The sequence below is a fragment of the Triturus cristatus genome, chromosome 1_1, assembly GCF_964204655.1.
Source record: "Triturus cristatus chromosome 1_1, aTriCri1.1, whole genome shotgun sequence".
NCBI classification, from domain to species: Eukaryota; Metazoa; Chordata; class Amphibia; order Caudata; family Salamandridae; genus Triturus; species Triturus cristatus.
This window is the reverse complement of record NC_140579.1, coordinates 57,380,509-57,407,388: the sequence shown is the minus strand read 5'-3', so window position 1 is coordinate 57,407,388 and position 26,880 is coordinate 57,380,509. Positions and strand designations below refer to the sequence as shown.

At 43.8% G+C, this 26,880-nt stretch overlaps 2 protein-coding genes across 6 annotated transcripts in view; one reads left to right on the top strand and one right to left on the bottom strand.

Moving 5' to 3' along the window:
* The window catches only part of LOC146869379 (interferon-induced 35 kDa protein homolog), a 262,547-nt gene extending 243,523 nt beyond the window's left edge, over nt 1-19,024 (top strand). For all 4 annotated transcript variants that reach the window (XM_085599690.1, XM_085599678.1, XM_085599686.1 and 1 more), the window contains one exon: nt 13,298-19,024. In XM_085599690.1, the coding sequence (XP_085455816.1) occupies nt 13,298-13,489 (192 nt within the window). In that variant the 3' untranslated portion in view covers nt 13,490-19,024. The remainder of the gene's footprint in view (nt 1-13,297) is intronic.
* A 1,969-nt stretch (nt 19,025-20,993) lies between these two features.
* Nucleotides 20,994-26,880, bottom strand: part of LOC146869378 (E3 ubiquitin-protein ligase TRIM39-like) — a 144,474-nt gene continuing 138,587 nt past the window's right edge. The window contains exon 6 of one of the 2 annotated variants that reach the window (XM_085599675.1): nt 20,994-26,019. In XM_085599675.1, the coding sequence (XP_085455801.1) occupies nt 25,481-26,019 (539 nt within the window). In that variant the 3' untranslated portion in view covers nt 20,994-25,480. The remainder of the gene's footprint in view (nt 26,020-26,880) is intronic. The other variant, XM_085599672.1, reaches the window with a different exon arrangement.

Genomic DNA, 26,880 nt, shown 5'->3' with positions numbered 1-26,880 from the left:
AGCTCGGGACTGAGCAAACCTCATATAATCGTCCCGCCGGCGCCTTCGTCACCGAAGCCAAATGAATACTCGGCTCCAAAATCGGTTCCGACTCCTTCCACCTCGAAAAACAAACCAGCCCCGAAAACCTCGAGGCCTGTGGATAAACCGGCTTCGAACGCTTCTAAGCCTAAAAATCCCACTTCGGCTCCGAAACCAAAATCCTCGGAACCAAAAGACAAGCCTAAGGACTCCTCCACGCCTCCTAAGGCTAAAGACAATAGAACTCAACACCAGCCCCGCTCGGAACCGAAATAATCAACACCGAAAGCGGTTAACGAGGAAGAGGAACTTTTTCATCCAGATCCTATCGATCCTAGGCAAAAAAATATCTATATTAATCCTAAAACAGGACATCTCACAGCTGTGCCATGCAAGAAGAGGAAGTTAGACACAGCACATGCCTGTGAAAAAGAAGGACTCTGCTACATCTCCTATGCCGCCTTCTTCTCCTGTACTTCCCTCTAACCCACTTCCTCTCCCTAAATCCGTTATACCACCTCTGCCTGTAACTTCTCCACCACATACACCACCTCCAGATGATGATGACGACCTAGGGGTGGGGGGTGGCCCTAATGACCCATTCACAGAACCAGACGACCCACCACAAGATGATTGGGAGTACCCTGTCCCAGCAGATCTACCAGACCTTCCAAGCCCCCAGCCATACCCTCAAAACCATCTCCCCCAGACGATAACATTGGTTTTGGACAACTGCTTAATAGGGCTGACGTTTATCACGGCATGACAATGCACTCAGACACAGCAGAGGAGGACTTCCTTTTAGATACATTCGAACAGTCCCAAAAAACTGTGCAAATATTGCCAATGATCAAGGGAGTCATTAAGCATGCCCCTGAAGTGTTCAAAGATCCCGTACGTGCCAGGATTCTTAACCCTAGAATCAATAAGAAATATAGGCCTGCCCCTGAAGACCCTGCTTACATTAAAGGACAACTGCCTTTGGATTCTCTAGTAGTTTCCAATGCTAGAAAGCGCGCCAACTCAGAAACCTCCGAGAATGCACCACCCCCGGATAAAGAATCCAAATTACTGGACGCATCTGGCAAAAGGGTAGCTGCGCAGGCAGCCAATCACTGGCGCATAGCCAACACGCAAGCACTACTGGCTAGATATGATAGGGCCCATTATGACCAACTGGAAACCCTATTACAACATTTGCCTGACCAATATAAAACTCAAGCAAATGACCTTATCCAAGAGGGCAAGCTAATATCAAACGCGTCAATTAAATACGCACTTGACGCGGCAGACACTGCCCCTAGATCTATCAATACCAGTGTACTCCTCAGACGACATGCCTGGCTGCGCATTTCAGGCTTTAAGCAGGAGGTCCAGACAACCATCCTCAATCAGCTGTTCAACCAAGAACAACTTTTTGGCCCGGCTGTAGACACTGCCCTTGAAAAGATGAAAAAAGATACAGAGACTGCTAAGTCTATGGGAGCGTTACAGTCTCCGCAAACACGAGGCTCCTTTCGTCGCTCCTTCTATAGAGGAGCCTCCAAGAACATGGGCGCAGACACCTTATCTTCTTTCAAAGCCACTACACAATCATCCCCCCATAGAGGATATTTTAGAGGTGGATACAGAGGGATTAACAATAAAGGAACAGGTTGAGGTAACAACAACTCTCGCACCTCCCCCACTACAAAACAGTGACTTCCCTCCACTCCCCCCAGACCATTCCACTCCGGTCGGGGGAAGATTATCACAGTTCCTACCTGTCTGGAATTCCATCACAATCGACAAGTGGGTAAGACAGATTATCCAGTATGGTTACTGCCTGGAACTTACAGCTACACCCCCACACATACCACCCAAGCAGCGTCCAATGTTCACAGATCATCTCATGCTCTTAAAACTAGTTCTATCACTGCTGCAAAAGCACGCAATAGAACCTGTCCCATTACAGCATCAAGGAACAGGGGTTTACTCGCTGTACTTCCTAGTACCCAAAAAGGACAGGACTCTAAGGCCAATACTCAACCTCAGACCCCTCAATCTGTATATACACTCCGATCATTTTCACATGATCACTCTCCAACAAGTGCTCCTGCTGCTGCAACAAGGCGATTTCCTTGCCACACTAGATCTCAAGGACGCCTACTTCCACATTCCCATACATCCTGCTCACAGGAAGTATCTAAGATTTACAGTGGACGGACAGCACTATCAGTTCAAAGTCCTTCCATTCAGAGTCACCACAGCACCCAGAGTATTCACAAAATGTCTTGCCGTTGTAGCAGCACATTCGAGAAGACAACAGATCCATGTCTGGATGACTGGCTAATAAAAGCCAAGTCATTCGAACAATGTGTTCAGCACACTCCCCAAACCATCCAAACATTACACACATTGGGGTTCACAGTCAACTACACCAAGTCGCATCTCCAGCCCTCTCATATGCACCAATATCTGGGGGCCACAATAAACACTTCCACAGCTCTAGCATATCGCAGTCCAGCCAGGATAGCCAGCATACAAACCCTCGTCACAAAATTTCAAGCCCAACACTCTCCCAGCCAGAGTGTTCATGCAACTCATAGGCATGATGGCATCTTGCATCTCTATTGTACCTTATGCAAGACTTCAAATGTGCCCATTACAGGAATGTTTAGCACATCAGTGGAATCAGGCTCAAGGACAACTTACAGATCTGGTGTTGGTAGACAGCCGCACACATCTCTCTCTGCAGTGGTGGAACACAAAAAACTTGTCCAAAGGGCGGCCGTTCCTCGAACCTGTTCCAGAGATAGTACTCACGACAGACGCATCACTCACAGGATGGGGAGCCCATCTCCTCGGACATACAACTCAAGGCAAGTGGACCACTCAACAAAAAGTGCTCCACATCAATCACTTGGAACTACTAGCAATATTTCTAGCATTAAAATCATTCCAAGTACATGTACAGAACAAAGCTGTCCTGATCCGGACGGACAACATGACAGCCATGTACTACATACAAAAACAAGGAGGCACACATTCTCTGCAGCTGTCCCAGCTCGCACAGAACATTTGGAGATGGGCCATTCCACAAAATATACATCTACTTGCCGAACACCTTCCAGGAGTTCACAATCAGATTACGGATCTGGTAAGTCGACAGACACAACAGATTCACGAATGGGAACTACATCCCCTGGTTCTTCTACTATTTTTCCAGATGTGGGGCCAACCAGACATAGATCTGTTCGCAACACACAAAAACGCAAAATGGCCAACCTTCGCCGCCAGGTTTCCACACCCATTGTCCAAGGGCAATGCAATATGGATGAACTGGTCAGGCAGATTTGCGTACGCTTTTCCGCCACTCCCACTGATTCCACTAATGGTACGCAAGCTCCGACAACAGTCTCTCAAACAAATCTTAGTAGTTCTCACATGGGCACGCCAACCGTGGTTCACAACACTGTTGGAACTCTCTTTGGTTCCACACCAAAAGCTACGCCTATCCCCATCCTTGCTAACACAGAACCATGGAGAGATCAGACATCCAGATCCAGGTCAGCTGAATCTGGCGATCTTGCTCCTGAAGTCCTAGAGTTCGGTTACCTTAACCTACCACCAGACTGTATGAACATCATTAAAGAAGCCAGACGCCCTACTACTAGAGCTTGCTACGCTGCAAAATGGAAAAGATTTGCCATTTACTGCACCAACAACCATATTGATCCACTGGATGCCTCCATCCAGAACATCATTTGCTACCTACTGCACTTGCAAAGATGTAATCTAGCACATTCATCCATACGTTTACATCTAGCAGCACTTGCAGCTTATTTACAAAACAGACAACACTTGTCACTTTTTAGAGCCCCTGCAATTAAAGCCTTTATGGAGGGCCTCAAAACAATCATTCCTCCCAGGTTACCACCCTCTCCAGTGTGAAATCTAAATATTGTTCTTACAAGGCTCATGGGACCCCCATTTGAACCTCTACATAAATGTGAACTACCTTCCTGATGCAGCGGAGCGGGTAGGTGAGCCAAGAAGCTCCGAGCGGGAGCAGAAACACTACACTGTGTGTCCAAATTACTCCGCTGTGATCTGATGAGGCAGCACATTAAAACCAAAGAGGTTTGTTGCCCTTCTCCGGGCTTTAACCCTCCGATAGAAAGAGTGGTAGGTAGCGTTGCACCACACCATCCACTGTAGATAGATTTTAGTCACCTGGTCCCGAGGAATTGCCAACTGATCACTTTGTGACATTCTGAGGCGAAAAACATGTTAACCATCTGGGGCTAGAGTGAATTTTTGTCACATTAAAACAAAATAGTCACCCCCTCTCTTCCCTTTTTAGTCAGGTGTGGACCTTTCCAGAATAAAAATAATCACAAAGAATTCCCTTACCTGTTTTAATCCACACACCACATCTACACGCCTCTAGGCCCCTCACACCCACGGCACCTATACAGCAAGGAACTAAAGATCTCTGAAAAAGAGCCCCTTTATGGGTGCCCGTCGAGCATTGCAGCGCCGGTTCGACGAGGAGCAGACCCATATGATGAAGCATGACACCTAGCTTGCTGGGTGTGTGAGGGTCCTAGTTCTGACAGGAGATATCCCCCACCTCCTCACTACCTTGAGTACACACCAGGTGGCCAACTTGCAACTGAGTAACTCCGTACCTTTCATTGTCTTCTAGCTTAACTCAAGACAAGTATGTTGGACCTCTATTGAGCCCTAGCTGTCCCTCTCTTTGTTGATTAACTACAGTTCCTCACATAGAAAGTAGCTTTCCTTATTGTGATCATCTCTCTTAGAAGAGTAAGTGAGATCCAGGCTTTAACCATACAAGAACCATGTGGTTCTCAGAACAAATCCTAAATTCCTTCCTAAAGTCCTCTCTGCATTTCATCTTAACCAATCGGTGCAGTTACCAGTGTTTTTTTCCAAATCCGGACTCCATAGCAGAGAGAGCTCTACACACCCTAGATGTAAAAAGAGCCCTGCTCTATTACATTGACAGAACTAAATCTTTTCGCAAAACAATTGTTCGTAGTTTTGTCCCCACCGCATAAGGGTAATCCCATCTCCAAAGCTGGGATTGCAAGGTGGATCGTTAAATGTATCCAAATATGCTACCAGAAAGCAAAACGCACATTAACAATTCCCCCTAGAGCGCACTCCACACGCAAACTAGGGGCCTCCATGGCATTCTTAGGGAACATTCCCCTAGAAGACATTTGTAAAGCAGCTACATGGTCTACAACACACACCCTCACTAAACACTATTGTGTTGATGTGCAAGCCAAGCAGCAAACTTCTGTGGGCCAAGCTCTTCTTAAAACTCTCTTTCAAATTACTGCAACCGATACAGGTGACCACCGCTAGGGGAGATACTGCTGTACAGTCTATGCAACTGTGTAATCTGCAGCTCATATGCCTCGCACGGAAAATGCTACTTACCAGTATGCATCTGTTCTTGGCATGTAGAGCTGCAGATCCACACACGCCTACCCACCTCCCCGCCGGGACCTGTAGCTGTTCCAGTTCTATCTTATTTAGATATACACACATGGACATCTTTTTCTTTCCACTAACTCCATCATTTCCCATCATGGGGAAAAACAATCTAAGGATGGAGTCGATGCCCATGCGCACTATCATCCAAGGGAGGAGTCACCTATCTCGTGACTACAAAGACTTCTTCCAAGACAACAACAAGGTGCAAGCATCCGAGCCCAACACCAGATGGCGATCTAATGCAAGTGTGTGGATCTGCAGCTCTACATGCCAAGAACAGATGCATACTGGTAAGTAGCATTTTCCTTCCTCTGGTCAATGGACCTTTTAGTTAACTATTGTAGGTAAAAATTGACATAGAATAAAGTCTTTTAAATAACCACAGACTCGGGAGAGTTTTAAATGTTTACCTTGTTAAATTCATGTGAGCCAAGAACCCAAATACAATTCGTACACAGTTTTCTTCCAGGAAGTAAAATCAAATTTAAGTCATAAAAAATCGTTAAGCAATGTTATTACGATGACAGTACCTGAATAGGGAGAAACAGAGAGAGGAATACAATGACATACTACACAGAATTATAGTGACCTAGGATGGTGTGGAAACCAACCCCCTTGGCCAAGAAGCTGGAAAGGGTCCACTGCGACAGATCAGGTGACAAAGGTTCAGGATAGGATTCAGGGACAGGATAGATGGCCTCTTCTAGATACGACGCCTGCGTCGCACCCCTCTCTGACACTATCTTCCTCCTCGATTCTTCTGCGATCTTCTTCTATTATGTGCCTCCTCGATTCTTCCACGATCTTCTTCTAATTAATCTGGGTTTAGGCTCTAAGTCTGCAATTCGAGTCTTCTTCAATATTTGCTCAGTTCTCGAACAGCATCCCAGTCTCTCAGCATCTCGACAGCATGAGCAGTGCAGCATCAGCTTACTAACTAACTAAACTACCTCAATTATACCCTTCTAATGGCATGTACCACCCCAAAATGTTTCAAATTTATGAAACTACTAATTCTGATTGGACAGGAAAGGGGGGATGATCATCACACCATGCTAAGTTTTAATAATTTTTTTTTAGTCTATTGTTCAGTTTTCCCGCCCCTTACATTTATTTTCCCAAGCTTTATTTCCCACCCGCATTTCACATTTTTATCAATAAAAGTATACATTTAATAATTTTCTCATTCATCATCCTGGATGTCTTCTGCTTTCCCAGGACATGTTGCGATCGTGGCCTTGGCTGAGATTCATGAACATCATCATGGTTCCTGACGGATTACGAGTGCGCATGCGTTGGGTATCTCATGGCATATAGACTTTAGTATTGCTCTGAGGCCCAAATACGAACTAAATAGAAAGAGTCAAAGAAACATGTTAAAAATCTAAATAAAATGATTTCGCTGTATACCACCTATCTCTACTCTAATTCCATTTACTTATAAAAATCTTTCGCATTAGCATTTTAATAAAGTTGTATGGTTTAGTTTCAGCAAAAGCATGCGCTTTAACATGTGAGTTCCAAGCGGCCATCTTAAAAGCGATTACGCAGCTGCAAAGATTTCCCTCCAAGCAAAGACTCGTCATTACTACGTAGATGTAGTTGACGCATGCGCAGTACAGAATTCTGCGTTAGCAGCCATTTTAAGTCACACTCGGGTTACTTGTTAGTACGACACATATGCAAGCTTCCCCTAAACTTAAATGTATTAACTGTAATGCATGTTAGCATTCACAAACACAATTATTATGGTATTACAAGTTATTTTGAGAAGATTGCATCCAAGCAAGTCTCTTTTATACGAGTACTTGCTCCATCAATCCCCTCTCTTATGGCATTTTATGCCATCACTAATTTCCCACCACCAAATCAGATGCCAACTTTAACACAATTCCTTCTTCAACCTTTCCATTTCCTTCTTTTTCGTTATTGAACTGTAAACTCTTCATCTTTTTATATAGATCTCCTTTCATTTCTTCTAATTGCATTTCATCATATTTTCTTTTCTTTCCCTTTTCGTTCACTTCATATCTTTTTCTTTTCTTACAACATTCGAACCATATCATTATTGCTAAGACCAATAGTGTTATTCCAAATATTGGCAATATTATTTGACCTATAATGCTCTTACCTATGTTAGAAAACCAGCTCCCTATGGTAGTGATACTATTTGTTAATTGTTTCCATACAGTGTCAGCTACAAGTGGTTTCAAATCTTCCTTCAATTTTGTAATATTTTTAATATATCCTCCAATTTCAACACTTTTGTCCGGTATGTAAGTGCAACAATGTTGCGCTTTCAGCATTTTACAGACTCTGCCCTCTTTTGCCAAGAGCAAGTCGATTTTGCAAAACCATAGATCTAATTTCAACCATTTCTGTGTTGATCATCAAAAATCCTCCAGCAGTGTCAGTTGATAACCGATCAACTACTGTAGATCGCTGACACATTTTTTGTGAATTCAGAATTACTCCCACTGAAGGTATGAATGCACTAAATATATCACCTACTATTTCTGAGAAACGAGCTCTCTTAGTGCGTGTTAGTTCCTTTGCGTCTTCATTGCTTCCAGTGATTCTTTTCACATGGTACACGTTTGGGAATACTATTCCAAAATAGCAACTCCCGTACCAATGGTCAGGCAGGCTGAAATAGGCTTTATTGCCACACACGTAATAAACTCCGGGAAATACTGGATCTGTTCCACCTTTCAGTCCCCATCCCCCAATAACTAAGAAATTATGTTCACATTCACTGGAACCAATAAATGCATTGTTATATTCAGTCTTTAATCAATGGAAGCAGATCTTCCCTTTCTTTTCAAAGTCCAGGGATATAGCAGCATGAGTCTTGCCAGTTGTATAAATTTCTTCTTTCTCAGCCCATTGAGGTATTTGAGGTTTCGGTTCAGAAGCCCTCTCCTTTGCTCAACTAAATTCAAAAATATCTTTTCTTCTTCGTGTAATTTACATGCTAGATTGCGCTTGTGTGCTTCAGCTATATCTATTGTTTTCATAGTTGGAAAATATTCTCCTTAATACTAAGAACTGGGTTTGTGCGCTTTCACATAGGAACCTCAGAAAAAATCCCATCTATATTAGAATAATAATATTGTAACTTTCCTCTTCTATAAAACAAACTTGCTAAAATACTACAAGAAATACCATAGGTTAATGGAATATGGTGATATGTTACACCTTCTGCTACTGATGCAGGTAATTTCATACACACATAACAATCACTAACTTCCATAGTGTGCACATATTGCACTAATAACTTTGGAAATACATTTAAAGCAGTGTCATTATTTGTCTCACTGTGATGTACATCTAACTCTTTTAGTATTAGACTCATCTGGTGCTTCTAATGCTACTCTATCTCCTTTAATGTTAGCTACCCATTCATCTGTGTTTGTGTTATTCTTTTCTTTTGTAACCATCAAATAAGGGATGGCTACTGTTAGGACTAACCAAATTATAAGTACTAAAAATATGCACCACACCTGAATATAAGTGATGGGGCTTTCATTGTTGCCTAAAAACTGCTGGATATACAAGGAACTTTGCAGTGTCAACCCCCAGTAACAAAACCGCCCCCACCTTTCCAGCCTCCCAGGGAAATGCCTGATACCCGGTGTAGCCAGTCCGGCCTTGCTACCACCCTCCAATGGTGCCCCTCATTTTCGCATAGACCGTCCTTCATGTGTATTTGATTTCTTTTATAGTGCTATTCATCCCAAGTATGTACGGCAGGGTGTCGGATTGCGTTACATCACACACATTATATAAATACAATGACTCATATAAATATGAAAGTCAATGTACTTAAGATAATTGGGCTACAAGGTGTAATCATTCTTTCATCCATCATTCAGTCTTTAACCATTCATTCATTTCACCATGTCCTTCCATCTGTGTGCCCATCCATAGCCACACATTTTCAACCATTTGCAAACCTTTCCATCATATATCCTTCAATCCATCATTTAACTCATCCATCCCTCCTTTCACTCATCCATCCCTCCATATACCCTTTCACCCTATCATCCGTACACTCCTCCATCCAACCAGCCATTTACCCTTTCACCCATCCACCCATTCACTCGCACATCATCCACCCATCCATCCATCCATCCTTTCACTCATCCATCCAACCTTTTACCCATCTATCCACCCTTCCACCCATACTTCCATCTATTTACCTTTTCTCTCATCCATCCTACCACTCACCCATTCATCCTCTCTTTCATTATCCATCCATTCACCCTTTCATTCACCCTTTCACTAATCCACTCAGTCATCCACCCATCCCTTCACTTACCCACTCACACACCATTTCACATGAATTATGAGCTAAGCTTTCGTATGCTGGTCTGAGGGCTTAGTTTTCTCTGGGACTAAAAACCTTTGGGTGTACTTTCAAACACCTGCAGGATACTTGCATCAGCCTTTGCCTCATGTACCTCCCAAGAGCACTTGTCGAAGTAGTGCATGGACTGTCCTGATCCTGAGGTCACTGTAAACAATTGCCTGAAAGTACTTAACTGCCACAAAAGTAGTCATGACACAGAACATCCCTTTGGAAACACCTTGTCCCCATGTTCCAGCCCTTCAACTACACCTGCTGAGTGAACCAGAACAAGGTAAAGGTGGAATGTACGCTGCACTTGTTTCAGCAGCTTCACTGCATCCCCACTACCCGCTTTAGGTCCATGTATTTTCACTGTTCAGTTTTGATGGGAGATGTACTCATTCATTCATTCATTGAGTGATTATGCTTCAGGCCATGATAGGTTGTCAGTCAGCCTGTATGGACACACTTCTTTTGACCACCACCTTAAGGGGTGAAATGATTAACTCCCTCAACAAGCAGACATCAAAATGTCCCTCAGCTGACCTTTGGCCATTTCCTTCCCCATTTTCTTTCTAACTATATCTTGCTCATCCTTTGCCCATCTCAGTTTTTTGCCCCAATGCTTTCATGAACGCACTTTGGAAGTTAGGTAAACTTCAGTGCTTCCCATTCCTATCCAGAAAATGGAACTGTCCCTACCTACATTATACACCCAGACTAAGCAGCTTAACTTCACCAGATCTTGGGCGTAAAACAGGCCCCTGCAAATCCTGCGGCGCAACGGGCCCCTCATCCATTCAGGTGGCGCCCCATTCAGCCCAAGACCAATAAGCATATGTGAAACTCTGGGACCCCTCCACACATTCTGCAGGGGGGACATCTTTTTGTGTTATGTCACTTCACCAAGCACTTAGAAATGGGGACTGACAGTCATTTCAGTTGCAGTAGGAGGCAGGGAGTCTCCTCTGCCATGAAACGGAACACGAAGGAACAGACAGTCCACTGTAGACTCTGTTCGTTTGCTTTCGGTTTCATAGCAGAGACTCCCTGCCCTCCACTGCAGCTGAAGCATATCCGCTCTAGCAATTAACCCATTCCTGGGACGGTTAGCTCTTCCCAGAAGGGGGGCAACGTTTCCCTTGAAATAAGAAAAGCATGGGCACGTCGTGACCCATCCATTTCTCCTCAAACCCTCCGTGACTGTCGAACCCCCTTCACGTCCTCCCACTCCCCTCCTCTCCCCCCCCCCCCCCCCTCCGACTTCGAAAAATGGGCAGCATTAAATGGCCTAGCAGTATATTAGGGCACAATTCTATTACAGAAGCCCATTCCACTTACCTGTTGGTGATCTTCCAAGGTGTCAAGAGACCAGCAAACTCCTTCACTGCGCAGCGGTAAAACCAGGAAAGCCTCCACAGCACACAAAGCAGAATCAAGGCAGAAAAGGCAGCAAGCACGAAGCAAACAGCAGGAATGTAGAAAGAAGTAGGTGTATGCAGGAGTTATTTGCACACAGATTTCGTGGCACTTCCTGCCATCTATGCTGCTGCCTCCTCCTTTGTGGAACGTCAGTGGTGACGTTCCTACGTGTTGATTGGCTGCTGTTCCGGAGCTTCCCAATCTAACATCCCCATTTGAAATGGGTAAAGAAATACCGGAAGCAGAACAACTTGCGACGTGGGAAACAATGGTTAGAGTTTAGGGTGGAGTGCGCACCCCCCCCCTGAGATGGCGTCGCGCCCCCCAGGGGGGCGCGCCCCACAGATTGAAGAACACTGGGCTAGAGAATGCTCTAAAAATCTGGCAACACTGCCTGCGCCCACAGAGAGGCTAAAATGGAAAAGAGGCCTTGTAAATGGTAGGGCAACCACAAACCTCCTGATTGAGAGGAGATGCCAAACCCCCACTCCCACCTTACCCCCTCGCTCACGCGGAATGTTTTTTTCAATAATTATTCCAGCAGCTGGGTGCGCAATTGGAAGGTGGGATTTTGTGAGCGAAAATATTTAATGTAAGCAGTAGCAAACACTGACAGAAACATGGCTAGAAGTTAAACAACAAGCATTGGCATATTGTTCATGTGCCATTTTGGAATCATGGAATAAATACATGGCTTCAAGACTGCATTGCGCTGCACCGAGGTTGTTTTCCTTTGGTTTCCTGGCACCCACTGCGTCCAGAGACACCATCTTAATCTGTCAATAATTTTACTGGACGATCAAGTCATGAAAGTAAAAATAATATAAAATATATTTAGGCGGCAGAGTAAGGGTTTGCAAGTGCCGTCCCACGGCCAGATATGTCATGCAGGGTGTTGCTCCATTTCAGCGCACTTTGCCAAGAAAGCAAAGCAGACAGAAAGCCCTCGGGCCCGAGAGGGTTCCTATATTTAGCACATGTTAACTTTCGCCTTCTGCCGAGCAGTAAATAAACAGCAGTCGGCACTGCAGTGCAAGAGACTGTGTGCCATCAGCAAAAAAGAAATGTAAATGTAAACAAGCATTGGCCGTTCGGCCATAAAAGTAACGGCCACGCGGCCGTGAAAACGAGAGTAATCGCGATCAAAGTTGAAAGTGATCGCGAGGACGGGCGCGCTGTGTGGTAAGCACGCGAGTGGTGCGCGCGCAGCCGTTATTGCCGGCTGCGCGCGTGCACGCTCGCGTGAACGCAAGCGTTAGGCCAGCGCTGGTAGCGCTTTGAAAATCCTGTATACAAAATGTGTCTCCTGAGACAGCACATGCGCTGGCTCAGGCAAGACCTAATTAATCGGAGGCTAGATAGGGACACTACACAACAGTAAGCAACAAAAGGGAGCCCAAGGACACTGTCCGTGTATGGGAAAGGGGATGGTAGGAGAGAAGAGAGGACAAAGAGGAAAGGCTTGCGTTGGCTGTGAAAAAAGAAAAACAGATCTATAAGCCTGGGATCGATTGTGAAAATAAAAGAGAGTTTAAGGGGGTGATTTCATCCTAGAATACATAAAATACTACGTAAAAGAGAAGGGGTACACAGGAGATGGGTTTGTTTTACAGACTAACACTGGGAGCAGCAGTGGGCAGGCCAGGCGAGAGAAAAACAACCCTCTGAGCATTTTTCACCAAACATGGTTGTCACCTAGTTTATTTTGTCAGCTTGGTGAATGCCATTCATTGAGAAAATAAATGGGAAATAAAACAAAGGTCCTCCGAACTGGTTTCAACAAGTTTTGGTATTGTTCTCCAAAATCACAAACAACTGGGTTGGGTATTTACTCCTGATCTATTTTGAAACCACAAAAGATATTTCACAAGGGCACAGACCTGCTGTAGTTGGAGCGTACATTCGGCTTCTGAGAACCTTTCCATCTATTGAAGAAAGGGTTGTCTTTATTGCTATATTTTAACGTCTTGACTGTTTCTTCCTTCCTGATAGTTCCGAGATTCCATTTGTCAAAAGACAGTGCTACTGACCGGTATCCCTGACATCATGGATGAGGAGGCCTTGCAGGATGTGCTGGAGATCCACTTCCAGAAGAGGAGCAATGGAGGGGGTGAGGTGGAACTTGTACATTACGTCCCCCTCGGCAAGGACGCAATCGCAGTCTTCGAAGAGGATGTGGAGTAGGACTGGCTCCACACCAAGACAGAGAGCCAAACCCTCTTTCTAGAAAAGAGAATCCTATGTCTTAGATGAACAAGTCTACAACTGCTCACCAACACATGAACACAGATCCCTTGATCATTGCATATGTGTTGAAATAAAGGAATGTGCTTTCTCAGTCTAATAATATGTTGAAATGAAGGAAGGAGCTTAGTAGTTATTTTTCCTCTTGAGAATACAATTACTGTAATTTGGCTGCCAGGGATATAAAAGCAATGTATACAAAATGAGTATGTATATTTCAGGTGAGGCCATGTGTCATACCTTTTGGGTTTTGACCAAGCAACAAAGGTGCATGCGTTAAGCACCACTTGGCTACTCACCAGAAAATATAATATAATGCAGATGGAAAATGTAGGCTCTAGCACAGGAATACATTTCAGTTTAGCTCCTCACCATGTCTACTACAAAAGGTGTTGAGGCTTTCAGTGACGTCTACTGTTCTCTTTACTGCTTACATTTATTGATATGGTAAATATGTTCGTATGAATTTACACCATAGCCAATGGAAGTAGAATGAGATTGCAGATCAGAACAGGATGTATTCGGATATATAGGAATACATCCAGATAAATGTGTTGATAGCTGTTTATGTTGCTTGCTAGTGAAGAATTGTATGAGACTGGCCGATCTGCTTTAGGGTCCTACCTCCTTCCTTAGCATTGTATCAAGAGAGCCTATTGAGGTCTTCGTTCTAAGTCTGGCATACATTTGGTGTTGTAATTTTGCATGCACAATTTGTGATACTGGGGTGGGTTAATTAGTGGGAGCACCATTTCTGGACTTCAAGAATGGGGGATAAAACCTTAATTGCTTATGTTTCCGCCATTCAGCAGTGCACAGATGCAAAATGTGCAATATTTACCATCAATATTTTCATTCTTTTTTTTAACCTGCCGATAATCTTTCATCCACAAAACCTTGAGTGCTCAGTTTGTGTCCCAGTTGTAATCCCAGTATGGGATTTGGACTTGTGATTCTAATGAGGGCCTTATGGGAATGTCCAACTTTTAATATGGGCCTTATGGTTTCTGCAAATACCTTGAATCGGTCTAGGGTGTACATGAGAAAAAACAGTTCATACATGGGCGCAGAGCTACACAAACAACTAAGGCTTGTGCTGTGGGGCTTGTAGTTGTTTTGATTCACTGAAACAAAAATTGGAACTGGTGTGATTAATTGGCGGAATGCTGTTATTGACCAGATTTTAGAGCAGCCAACGCCTGGGGACAAAGTTGATACACAGAAGAGTCCTAAGTTGTAGAAGAAGAACACAGTCCAGGTGGGGCAGTGGTACCAAGTTAAGAGCAAAGGCTGTAGATACATTCCAGATGCCTTATGGCCATTACCAAATAAAAAATTGTGTTGTACTTTTAAGAAAGGTAGAGAAGGAGCCATTTTCTTGCCTAGGAATGGTGTTGGGGCCTTACTAAATAATGTCAGGTTTTGAGGCAAGGTGCGCGTGTAGCTGTTATGAAACAAAGCACTGTGAAAGTCATGAGTAAAATGCCAGGGGTTGAGTGCAGAGTCCAATTTCTTTTCCAATCTCTTTGACAAGGGATTGGATTTGACAGCACAGACTGATTTATGATCCATGCTGCATCCAGTGCTGGAAAATTTGGGACATTTTGCTCTGTGATCGTATTCGTGATTGGGATACTGGAGTTTGGCTACTTTTTGTTGACCTGCTCTCAGTGAGTTTGATCATTTGGACCATTGAGCTCCTGGGTTATGTCATCATTTTTTCTTTAGCTAGATGGTTTTGCGATGAAGAGACCTAATGGTTGTTTTCCCAATTAGTCGAAATGTCAACAGCTTTCTCATAGTAAGACTGGCTATAGGATATGTTTTGGACTAAACTATATAGAGTTTCTATGGCTCTATTTTATGTTAATAACAATCTAGCTAGATTGTGTAGCACCTTGTGTGTGTGTGTATATTTAATCACTAATTATTTTATCAAGTATGGCAGTGTCTGCCCTACACAATTGAACCTTCTTATTTTAAGCCAATATAAATATTGTGGCATTTGCTAAGCCATGGTCCATACTTTATTTCATGAGCACTAAGTTTAGCGTTCTTCCCTGTGGCGTTTCCTTGGGGACAATTGTTTCTTATGCCCTAAGTTCTTCCATTACATTGCCAGCTTATTTTTTGTACTAAGTCATTTTAAGGATAACTTTGAAATTATTTGAGCGCCTGGAGTGTACAACTGATAGTCACCATGAGTCAAAACAATCAAGAGGAAAATTATAATCCATCAGACTACTTCTTGGTTTGATTTAGTCTATTGCAGATATTGCTCTTGAGTCATGGGATTGTCAATTTATGTATTTTGGTTTAAACATTTTCCTTTATTAGTTTATGTTGGGTGAGACTAAGAATAACATACTTTAATAAAACGCTGAAAATAATAAATGGTTATTATGAGGAGAGGGGAAAATGAGGCGGCCTTTGCATTGGCTGTTCTGTGGGAAGAATGGACACGCAAATGGATGGTAGCATTAATGGGAAACAAAAGAAGGCACTTAATCAAAGCCATTGGATTCTGCTGTTTTTGACCTGAGTAGTGTGGAGGAGAAAGCAAATGCTGTAGTTGCAGATTTGTTGTGGTTGGCAGCAGAGGAAGCATTTGTGGAAACACTCTTCGGTGAAAACTGAGTAGGAAGGATGGTGTTCGTGGAAGTGATTTGCAAGTGATATTCAAAGTGTACCCTCCCGGTGAAAACCAGACATTCATGAAACAGACCATGGAGATCATCTCCTCTAATGATGAAGAGCATAACAACTAGATTGTTCTTAGTGACTTCAACATTCACTGGAACAACACTAGAGACCCACGTGTGAACAATTTTAAATGCTTCCTCCAGGACCTTAACTTCATCCAAGCCTGCAACAGCCCTACCCATAAGAAAGGGGCCACCTTAGATCTAATCATTGCAAAAAAAGAACATAATTAAAATTGAATCTATCCTACCCTGTGACTGGACTGACCACCATTGGATCACCTTCTTCATATCAAAAAGAGCAGTTACCTCTAAGGGCCGACCTTTGAACGCCAAACATTGGGTCAGAGACACCTGTAACATCAACCAACTCACTGTGTTGGCTATAAGTAACTGCAACCTGCTCCCTCCCTCCAACATGCATGACGGTCATGACTCACTGAACACTACTTCAATTCCATGACAAAAATCATGGATACTAATGCCCCCAAACAACTAAAAAGAATCCCATTGAAAAGATACAACCCCTGGCTCAGCTATAACCTTAACGAGGAACGTTGAGGCTTCAGACTTGCTGAAAGAGCATTGATACATACCCCATCTCTGCCTAACCACAAACTTCTACAAAAAAAGGAGCACCTACAACAGGCGCATTGGAAACTTTCATAATCAACTTGATACAGCAATGAATTGACAAAAGAAACTGTTTGAAATTGTCAAAAACCAAATGAACAGGGAAAGCAATGCCCCATCCTCTGACCCCAAAATCACACCTAACGGCTAAACTTTTGCCTCCTGTGCTGAGAGAACCATGCTAATCAACACCCCATGCTACTCAACACCCCATGCTACTCAACACCAAGATCCAGAATGCTATGAGACTTAAAAACAACACCGCCTGGTCCAGCTTTAAAATCTTCAATGAAAGTGTCACCTCAAAACTTCTAACTTCTCTGAAATACTCCAACCACTTCAACGATCCTCTTCCTTCCAAACTGCTCAATGCGTCCGTTCTCTCCCTGCTCCCCTTATGGCTAGGATTAACAATGTTTCACTTATGCAAGGCTCCATACCTGAATGCCCAAAAATTGGACTTGTTCCTCTTATCTTAAAAAACCCCAGCTCCGACCACTCTGACCCCAACAAATACAGCCCTATCTCCAACATCCCAATTTTTGCTAAACTCCTAGAAAAATGTGTGTATATACAACTTCGCAATCACATTAAGAAATTCTATCTCCTTGACCAATGTCAATCCGGTTTCAGACTAAGCCATAGTACCGAAATTTCCCTGGTCCACATTGCTGAGAACGCTCTACGCTCACTTTATCAGAATGAATCTTGCTTACTAATCCTACATGACCTATCAGCTGCTTTCGACACTGTGAATCATGAAACTGTTTTGAACCTTTTAGAACACAGGATGGCCCTCTCTGGTATCATATTAAAATGGTTCTTCTCCTTCCTTCACAACAGATCTCAGCGCGGTCTAATAAATCACGCTGTTTCTGATCATTCGCCCGTTTCCCTAGGCGTCCCCCAAGATTTCCCTCCGTCCCCAACACTGTTCAACCTGTACATGGAGCCCTTGACTGAAATCCTCAATCTCTCTCACATCTCCTGTCACATGTATGCAGATGATACTCACTCTACATGAAACTTACATCACCCGATGAAATCAGCGCCCTTAACAACACCGAAGAAAACGCAACATTTGCTGACTGTTAACCACCTCAAACTCAACGACCTCAAAATAGAATTCCTATTGATCTCACCACCCAGTATAACCCCTAATTTCAAATTACTACATCTTGAACTGTACCCCCCACATCATTGACTACGCTAAATCCCAAGGAATAATCTTGGACAATACCCTCTCCATGCAAGAGCACTTCCGTGCCGTCACTCACCAGAGGAGCTAACGTCAACTACATGCATTAAGGAAACTAAAACCTTTCTTTCCTACGACAGATCTCAAAACAGTGGTTCAAGCACTTATGATATCCAAATTACACCACGGTAGTGCTACCCTGGTGGGCCTCCCGAAAAGCTAAATCGCTGTGCTCAAGGCCAACTTGAACATGGCAGCAAGGCTCATCCCCTGATCTCCAGTCACTGAAATGGTTACCCTGTGAGGCTAGGATCCATCTCAAAATTGCCTATTTGGCCCATAGAGCCCTGCATCACAACACCCCTTCTTACCTGTCCCAGAAATTGACCCTATTTGGTGGAAACAGAACTTCCAGAAGCACAAGTTCCTTACTACTTATGCCACAAATATTCAACAAAAAGAGAACCTACAATGAATCCTTTTCCAGAATTACCCTTAGAATGTGCAACTCTCTTCATCCAGAGATCAGGCGCAACCCCTTCCTCCTCCATCTTCAGAAACCATCAGATTTCTCTCACACTTGAGGCCATACCCCCCTGTCCTGAAGTGCAACACTTACCAGCCTGTGTAAGGTTCCACTTACCAATTCTTGTCCACATCTCTGAGATCCGGGCTGCTTGTCTCTTTCCCAACCATCTACACACTGCCCCAACACCTATCGGACTCCACCTATGCCAGCATTTCATATGACTATGTGTTCCAGTACTGTTCTTGTTATTTTCTGTATTATTTGCTTATGAAACTTTTGCTGCATTACCTATACTACTTACATGTACATAGCTTATCGTTTGTATCATTACATCCTTTCGTTATCATTGTGAATCACTCTGTCACCCGAGAGGGTCTTGTCCGCGCTATATAAAGCTCTTTCAATACTTAAAATCCCAAAGTTCCCTCTTCTTTCTTAATGAAATATTTCCCAGTTATTATTTTTTTACTGTGTTTGAGGGTGCAGTTGCAACGCTGCTTGGCACCAGGATAAATGCAGCCATCTAAGCCTTCAAATTGTTTATTAAACAGCCACCAGCATGAAACATTGTTTTCTATCATTGAAGCACGGACATAACATAAGTATTGACAATGCCAATAGGTCTCACCTTTGAAAGGCATTAAACAAAGTTTTGGGTTTGCCAATGCTTGCTGCCAACTATGAATGGCATCACCAACAAGCATTGGCATAGCCAATAGGTCTCGCCTTTGGGACCTTATAAGTGTTTAGCCATGCAACAGTTGATGTTGTTGCACCAAGGATATTGTGCTGCATAACTAAATACTTATAAGGTCCCAAAAGCGAGACCTATTGGCTATGCCGCGAAGGCATGGCTAAGGCGGAGTTAGGCGCCATCCGTATTGCTGTGATATAGTAACTGTATCTGTATGCTATCATGCCACAGATTGCTTTGTACATAAATGACGCCAGACTCGTGCGGAGCTTGGACGGGCGAGTATGTTTCCACGTACAGCATACAACATGTGATTGGCGCACTATATTGCAACTTAGTGCAAATCTGGATTCTGCTGCTGTAAAAGGTGCCAGGTTTGTAGAACAAGAGCCCGAAGGACCTGCAGGATTCTGACGGATGGACTACCGAGCTGCCCAGCCTGGGCGCTCAGAGGTCATGCTTGAGCATCCATTGCTTGGCCTCCCTGCTGAAGTGCAGAGCTTGTTGTGATGGTGGTTTGGGGGAAAGAATGAAAGGCAGATGATACTCCTGGTTCTGTAACGAATCTGATAACATTTACAGTCACACCCTAAAGGGAAAGGGGGATAAAAAAGTGCCCTGTTCACGCCAGTGAGTGAAAGACTGATAGACCTGTAATGCAAACCGTGCCCCTGCTTATCCTCTTGTTCTTCAGACTGTCACCCGTGCCTGTTTGAAAGTAAACGAGGAGCCTTTTGTAGAGGACACTGGAAGTTTTATGCTCCAATCTAAATTACAGTTACTACGGAAACGAAGCGGATTCATCATACAGGCGCATAGGCAAGGCATATTCATAGGCAAGCTCTTTAGTTACAATTTCAGGGTTTATTCAAATGCTGCTTTGGCACATTTTATAGCAGTGTTTTCTACTCCACCAGGCGATCCGGGGTTTTGGTCTTAAAAAAAATAAAAAATTATACGCTCTGCCGTAAAACCGGCCCAGACGATTTATTAATGGTCCGGAGTAAACTGGGTTCTCGTTTTTCTGTAACGCACAATATATCGCTGCACTTTAAAAAAATATATTTCGCTGCAGATGAGGGCAAGCAGCGGATGCTCAGTTTTCCATGGATTCTACATTGATCAATTTCACTCGAACCACAGATGGTAATTAAAGTGGTAGATCATGGAAAAAGTGCAGCCCACCCTCATAGATCAGAGCGGCTCACTCGCCCACCACCCGCATTGTATTTGTAGGCGAGTATGCCACCGATAAGTCAAATTTAGTGTTGTTGCTTTAACTGTGAGACAGCAAGATAGGTGGTTGCGGACGGTTGCCTTCAGAACCGCCGTGAATAGATATTTAAACATTTCTTATTTTTAACGCAGGGTTCACTCAATCTAAATGGTGATTTATATAATAAATTATGCGCCGACGCCTAGGAGGAACAGCCGGGTGACGCAGCTTTGTGTTCGCACATATTCACAAGGTTGTTTGGTTTTCATTAGACGAGCTGGTGTGGGCCGCACTCATGGCGTCCCGCCTCGGTGGCCCTCTCTGACAGCGGTACATCACAGCACTGACATGGCGCCCTCTCTGTCAGAGGGCTTGACCCTTTGCCACAGGAAACATATATTCATTATTTCAGCCCTGAACAAAAGCTTTTTACTCCTATTACGTGCTGGACACTTTACATAATCACACATTGTTTTGCCAACTGGTAATTTATTAATAAAGAGCTAAGATTCGTTGATTTCTGGAGTTGCGTTAGCATGACAGGAGCACGCTGACATTTTCTTTTTTCTACACTCGATGATGTTAGTTGCTGCTTTCCATACATATATATTAGTCTGTGGTTTAGGTAAATAAATGAGCGAGAGTTACACTGGTGTGAGTGAATGTATGACACAATCATGCATAAAACTGAGCTCTTTTTACCTTTGGGCGCCCTAAGCCACTAATATCCTTTTGCCGAATAGTGAAATGAATGGTCTAACTTGTTTTCTACTGACATATAAAGGGTGACTTTCCTGTGCTGTACTCGTCGTTACTGCTATTAAATTATTCAGGTTTATTGTTTGTTTTTGCATAGCGCCAACTCTACCCGAAGGTATTGGAGCGCTTTGAATGAACACCAGTTACATTAAACAAGGTGTTAGCAAAGTTGTTCAGGAATTGTCGTTCTTTGTGTTTCTCCAATCCGTCAGCTGTGTCAATTGATTGTTGAGCGTGGGCAGCATTTTCTGCCGCTTCCCTCATCCCCGATTCGTGTTTATTTTAGGCGCAGCGGTAGCGATCCGCTGAGTTTATCTAGTGCTTAGTCAAATAGCTCTCATTTTGTGTGGGATAAAAGGTCAGGGATTTGTGGGATGGACGCGGTCCTACTTTGTTGACTTTAGACTGATGTAAATCAGCAGCTCTGAGGACACTGTAGGGGAACTTTGCATGGTTTAAAGGCCTGGCATAGGAACAGTGCAGACTTTCACCATCACATCGGTCACTATTTGGAACGTGGGATGCAGGCACGTGTCAGTCTAAGGTATAACATTATTCAGCTGTCCACTGTGATATTTTAATGCTAGAGCTGACAAAATTAGAATAAATAAAATGGAACTTTTGAAACACCACTTAAGGAAATATTTATTAAATTGTTGTACGTGTTTTAATAATGTTTTAAAAGGGATTTCAGTACTGTTTCCAAAGGCTGTCTTAGCAATTTTTCGATCACTTTCTGTTCGGAGTGGCACAATCAATATTATAGTATTATATCTATATTATATATAGTTCAGTCGGTGGCATAGTTCAGTCGGTTGACATGTCAGCAGCGGAGACATGCGTGTAACCTGCACGTCGTAGGTTTTATCGTACCAACACCACTCAGCCGGTTATTGTCCCGATCCGGAGCTCTGTGTGAACCTCAAGAGCTTCCGCCCCAGTAGGCAGGACAGGCAGCTGCTGCAGAGCGCTGTATTTTGAAGTCACACCTTCCACACTCCCCTGGGGTACAGGCCCACAGAGCAGCCCACGCTCACCGCCACCAGTCATCCCCCCAGCCCCTCTGCACAGTCCATCCGCCTGTTTTGTCTGTGCTCTGCTGGTGACCAGGCAATAAATTGTGTTCCCAACGCTACACCCTGTGGTGTTAATGTGCTCACACTGAGGGCGGCCATATCAGAGAAGCCACCACCAGGGGAGCCGGATGTTATCCCCATTCCCCAGCTGAACTTCAAACCAACCGAGAACGAAGAGTACACAAACAAGCATTTGCAATGCAATAGGTGTGATTGGATTGCAAATGCTTAAGTGTAAAACTGATAACTGAGCGCGGCGCCGCTTCATGGACACAGCGCTCGGTTTCTTTATATATTTGTTAACTTTAACACTGAGCGCGGTGTCCTTGAAACGGGCGCTGTGCTCAGTGTTAAAGTTAAAAAATATATGAATAAACCGAGCGCAGTGTCCGTGAAGCAGCGCCGTGCTCAGTTTTGAAGTTAAACAAGAATTACAGCCGTATTAGTGACCTAACCTAAATCCTAACCTGTGTACAATCTGAAAACCTATGGCTTTCAGAGTGGATATAGAGTAAATTTTACCTGCAATGTAATTTGCATTTATAAAAGCGCTATCCACTTCGCCAGAGCACACCCCCTAACAGCACACTTCTGTGTAATACAGGGAACGCTCTTCCCATGCGTTCAGGGAAACAAAGGAAGGGGTTAAGTACGGGTGCATAGTGGGAGGGTGGCAACCACAACCCCATTGAAAACAAGCATTGGCCGTGAAAGTAACACGACCGCGCGAATAATCAAGCCGAGTTGACAAGAAGGGCTGGGCGAGAAGGGAGGGGGGAATGCCAGCATCAGAGGAGCCTGAAGCTGATGAAAAGGGAGGGCGAGAAGGGAGGAGGGAGTGCGAGCAGCAGCTGTGCACGTGCACGCCATCGTGCACTCAAGCTTTAGGCCTGCCAAATCATGTGGGTAGCACTTTTGAAAGCCCACTTACAAAATGTCTCAAAGAGACAGCTTGCGCTGTCTCAGCGAGACCTAAAAAACGGCCTACATACTGACCTGAGAGCAGGGCCTTAAGTGGGTTGAAAAAACCTGTCATTGCCTCCAGATAAATATTACAACAAGTATAATTACACCTAGAACAAGCCAGTACTATTGGCTTTGTCAGTGGTTATTAGTTGCATAAGATGAATAAGCAGCATCTACAGCTTCCTTGTATATAATATTGAAAATTCTCCAGTTCTGACATGATGAGACTGTGAAAGAACTATAACGAGTCTCACTGAAATTCCATTAAAGGTTGCGAAGGCTGGCGCTGCTGCAGAGTTAAGATTTGTTTTTTTCCCTCTGAGGGTGAGGGCAAAATGGAGAGCGGGCCCGTCTCATCACCTGCCTTTCAGGACTTTCATCCATTGTGCAGACACTAGATCAATGTTTTTGCAAGCAAAGTTAAGGACATGAATATAGGGCCCCTTTTCAATGTCCATTTTAATTTACTACCGGGTCTAAGACTTGAGTGACTCAGCAGGCTTTAAACCCTGCTCCATCCACTTTTGCATGCGGATTCTGCTCCTCTGCGTGAACCAAAGATGGGAAGAGGGGAGAGTTACACTAGGACACATTCATTTTTGTTAGGCATGGGGAGCTTAAGTGATTTGCCCAGAATCACAGGATGTTTTAGCGACATTACCGAAACTCGAACCCAGATCCCCAGGTCCGAGGTCAAGCGCCCTAGCCGTTAGGCCAACTCCTCTCCCCAATCCTTGGTGAGCAGTTTCCATTGTGATGCACCGCCATCGCCACACTATCCTTTGCTGTGCACCTGCAGGATATTCTGTCTTTTATTCATACAGGGGCAGGGCCACTTCACAGGCAAGGGCACTCAAATTACCTGTCTGATTGCTCTCATCAACATGCAGATGCAGCCATTAGGCCTACATAGACAGGCCAGATTGACATAAAAAAGAAACATATAAACTCTCAGGGGGCCCCCAGGGCCTAGAACTTCTGATGTCTTTAAAGGTGCGAGGCCCCATGGCTGCGAGCATGCGCGGGGCCCTGGGCAGCTGCCCATGCCTAGCGCCGGCACTGGGCGCATGGTTAGTTTCTTGCAGGTAAACAGCGCCTAAGAAACAAATAAGCGCTCATTGAAAGTTTTGGTTGTTAAGCATTCAACATTGCAATAATTATAATTATTAGGCATTTGGGAAATTATTTGAAATGCCTTTAACATTTATTTCGTCTTTTTGTACAAGTTAGGCTACTAGGCAAGCAGTGAACTTAACCTTGTGTGTAAAAGGTGATTTTGGAACTATTTCTCACTGAAGTGATAGTAGGAAATTGGAATATTGATGAAACGTGTTGCGTCGATATTGCGCTCCATTTCAATGAACTATTTAAACACAAACTACTTGGCTTCCATCGGTTCCTCAGAGTTGGATTAACTAAACACCAATGAAGAAGCATACACCCTACGTTCAGTGTTGCCCAGTGATGTTATAGTAACCTAATACTCTTCTAACCTATGCCCTTAAATACTTTATTGTTTTGTTATGTTGCGCCTGCCCTCAATGTTTAATTTTCATGAGTGGAGTGTTTTCCTTTTCTGATTTAAAATAATGAATTTATCAGGTATTTCCAATAGGAGAAACTGGCCTGAATTGTTTTGTTAAGCTTTTACAATATGTAAAAATAAACATTCTTATTGTATAAAACATGTATATACAATATCTTAATATGATTTATGTTGATTATAATTAAAGACTGCATGACAATGTAAAGTCTGTGGACTCCAACAAAATATATGCTGGGGCCTCTTCTGCTTTCCCAACAAATTGACTAGGCCGTCTGCAGGGAAACTGACCATCAGGTTACTAATGTGTGTTAAGTTTCCTCGGTGTGTTTAAGACTGCAATACCGGCTCCTGTCTACAGGGACAGAGCGAGCAAAAAAATAAACACGCTTTACGAAACACAGGTCCCCACAAGGCACTTTTAAAAAAAAGTTGTCAAACTTGGCAGAAATGTTTCTAAAGTGATTTTCTATCATTTGGAAGAAATTACTTTGTGGGGACTTGGGTTCAGGTCCCCACAGTGCACTCAAGTCCCCACAGCGTGAGTGTGTTATCACACCCAAGTCCCCACACGGACAGGCGGACAGACAGACAGACAGACACATACTTTCAGTCCTATCCTTGCACAGTCAGTATCTGTAGCGCTCCAGCATTTTTCCCTCGATCATGGAGTCCTGGACTGAAGAAGGGCAGCAGGGTATCGGGGAAGGAGGCCCCTGAGAAGGTGAAGAGCAGTGATCTGTCATCCACATTGTACACTGAAAACCTGCCCATTTCATAGTCCAGGAAGAGACCGACAGCCCTGGGTGCCACACGGGGGGTCAGGAGGGTGGGAGGGGAGGTGCGAGCTTCATATTTACCATGTTTGAACCACACTGTCCAGAATCCATCTTCAGGTGATAGTGTTGGCACTGCGTCTCTGATAACATACTCATCACACACCCCTAGGCTCCAGGCCATCTTGCCCTCCACCTCCACCTCCCAGTAATGCTTCCCTGCACACAGCCTCTCTATCCCGAGGACAGCAACAAGCCCTTTAAATCTCTGGGGCATTTCTGGAAACTCCTGAGCTCGTTCTCTAGGTCTCACTTTCTTTCCATCCTCAGACAGTATGAGCCATCGATTCACAGTGTCAGGATCCAGAGTCACCTCGGCTGCAAAACAGAGAAGAGATCAAAGCTCAGTAAAGAGCCAATGACAACAGTAATGACACTTCACCCAACCACAGAGCATTCACAACCATTTCTGGAGAAAACGACTACTAGCAGGCTTAATGTGGTGCTGGGACACCTAGTTCTGGGTGCTCAAGACCTCTGGTCCTAGGCCATAACATCGGGGCGGGCAGTATTTCATAAAATAACTGTAACAGAATACTAAATTCAAATAACAAACGTAAACTGGTCCTCGCCGTTAACTGTATAAATAACTAATAATAATACGTCAGTAATTTTAAAGTTTAAAAAAAAAACATTTGAGTGTTTTGGGTATATAGATTGATTTTTATCACACCTTTCGTATTAATATTCAGTGCATTTCCTTATAACCAGTCATATATTATAAGGATCACATTTACCCCTTCCGCCCTGTCAACTGCTGTAAAGACTACTGTTCAAGTCTTAGGTTCACGTTTGGGTATTTTCCCGGTATTATTTTAGTCCTCTAATCTCTTACCATAATCTTCAAATTTTCTCACAATTCCTGGAACATTTCAATGTCAATTACATCCAGTGTTCTGAATTCATGCACCACTCTAGATCTTTGGCCCAGGGCTTCATGATGGGTGTCTACTTTCCTCCACAATTTCTTACAATCTCTCTTCTGCCCACCATCATTGCCAGGTCACAGAAGATGGGGAGGGGTTAATAGACATTGTACAATCTTGAGACATTCCCAACAGTGCATTGTCCACTGGCTTATCAAATTCATTCCATTAACATTTTGTATTTGGTTCTTAGACTCCTTCCCAGAATGCTTGTATTTTGAGGTATTGCCACCAGATGTCCAAGAATGTGCCT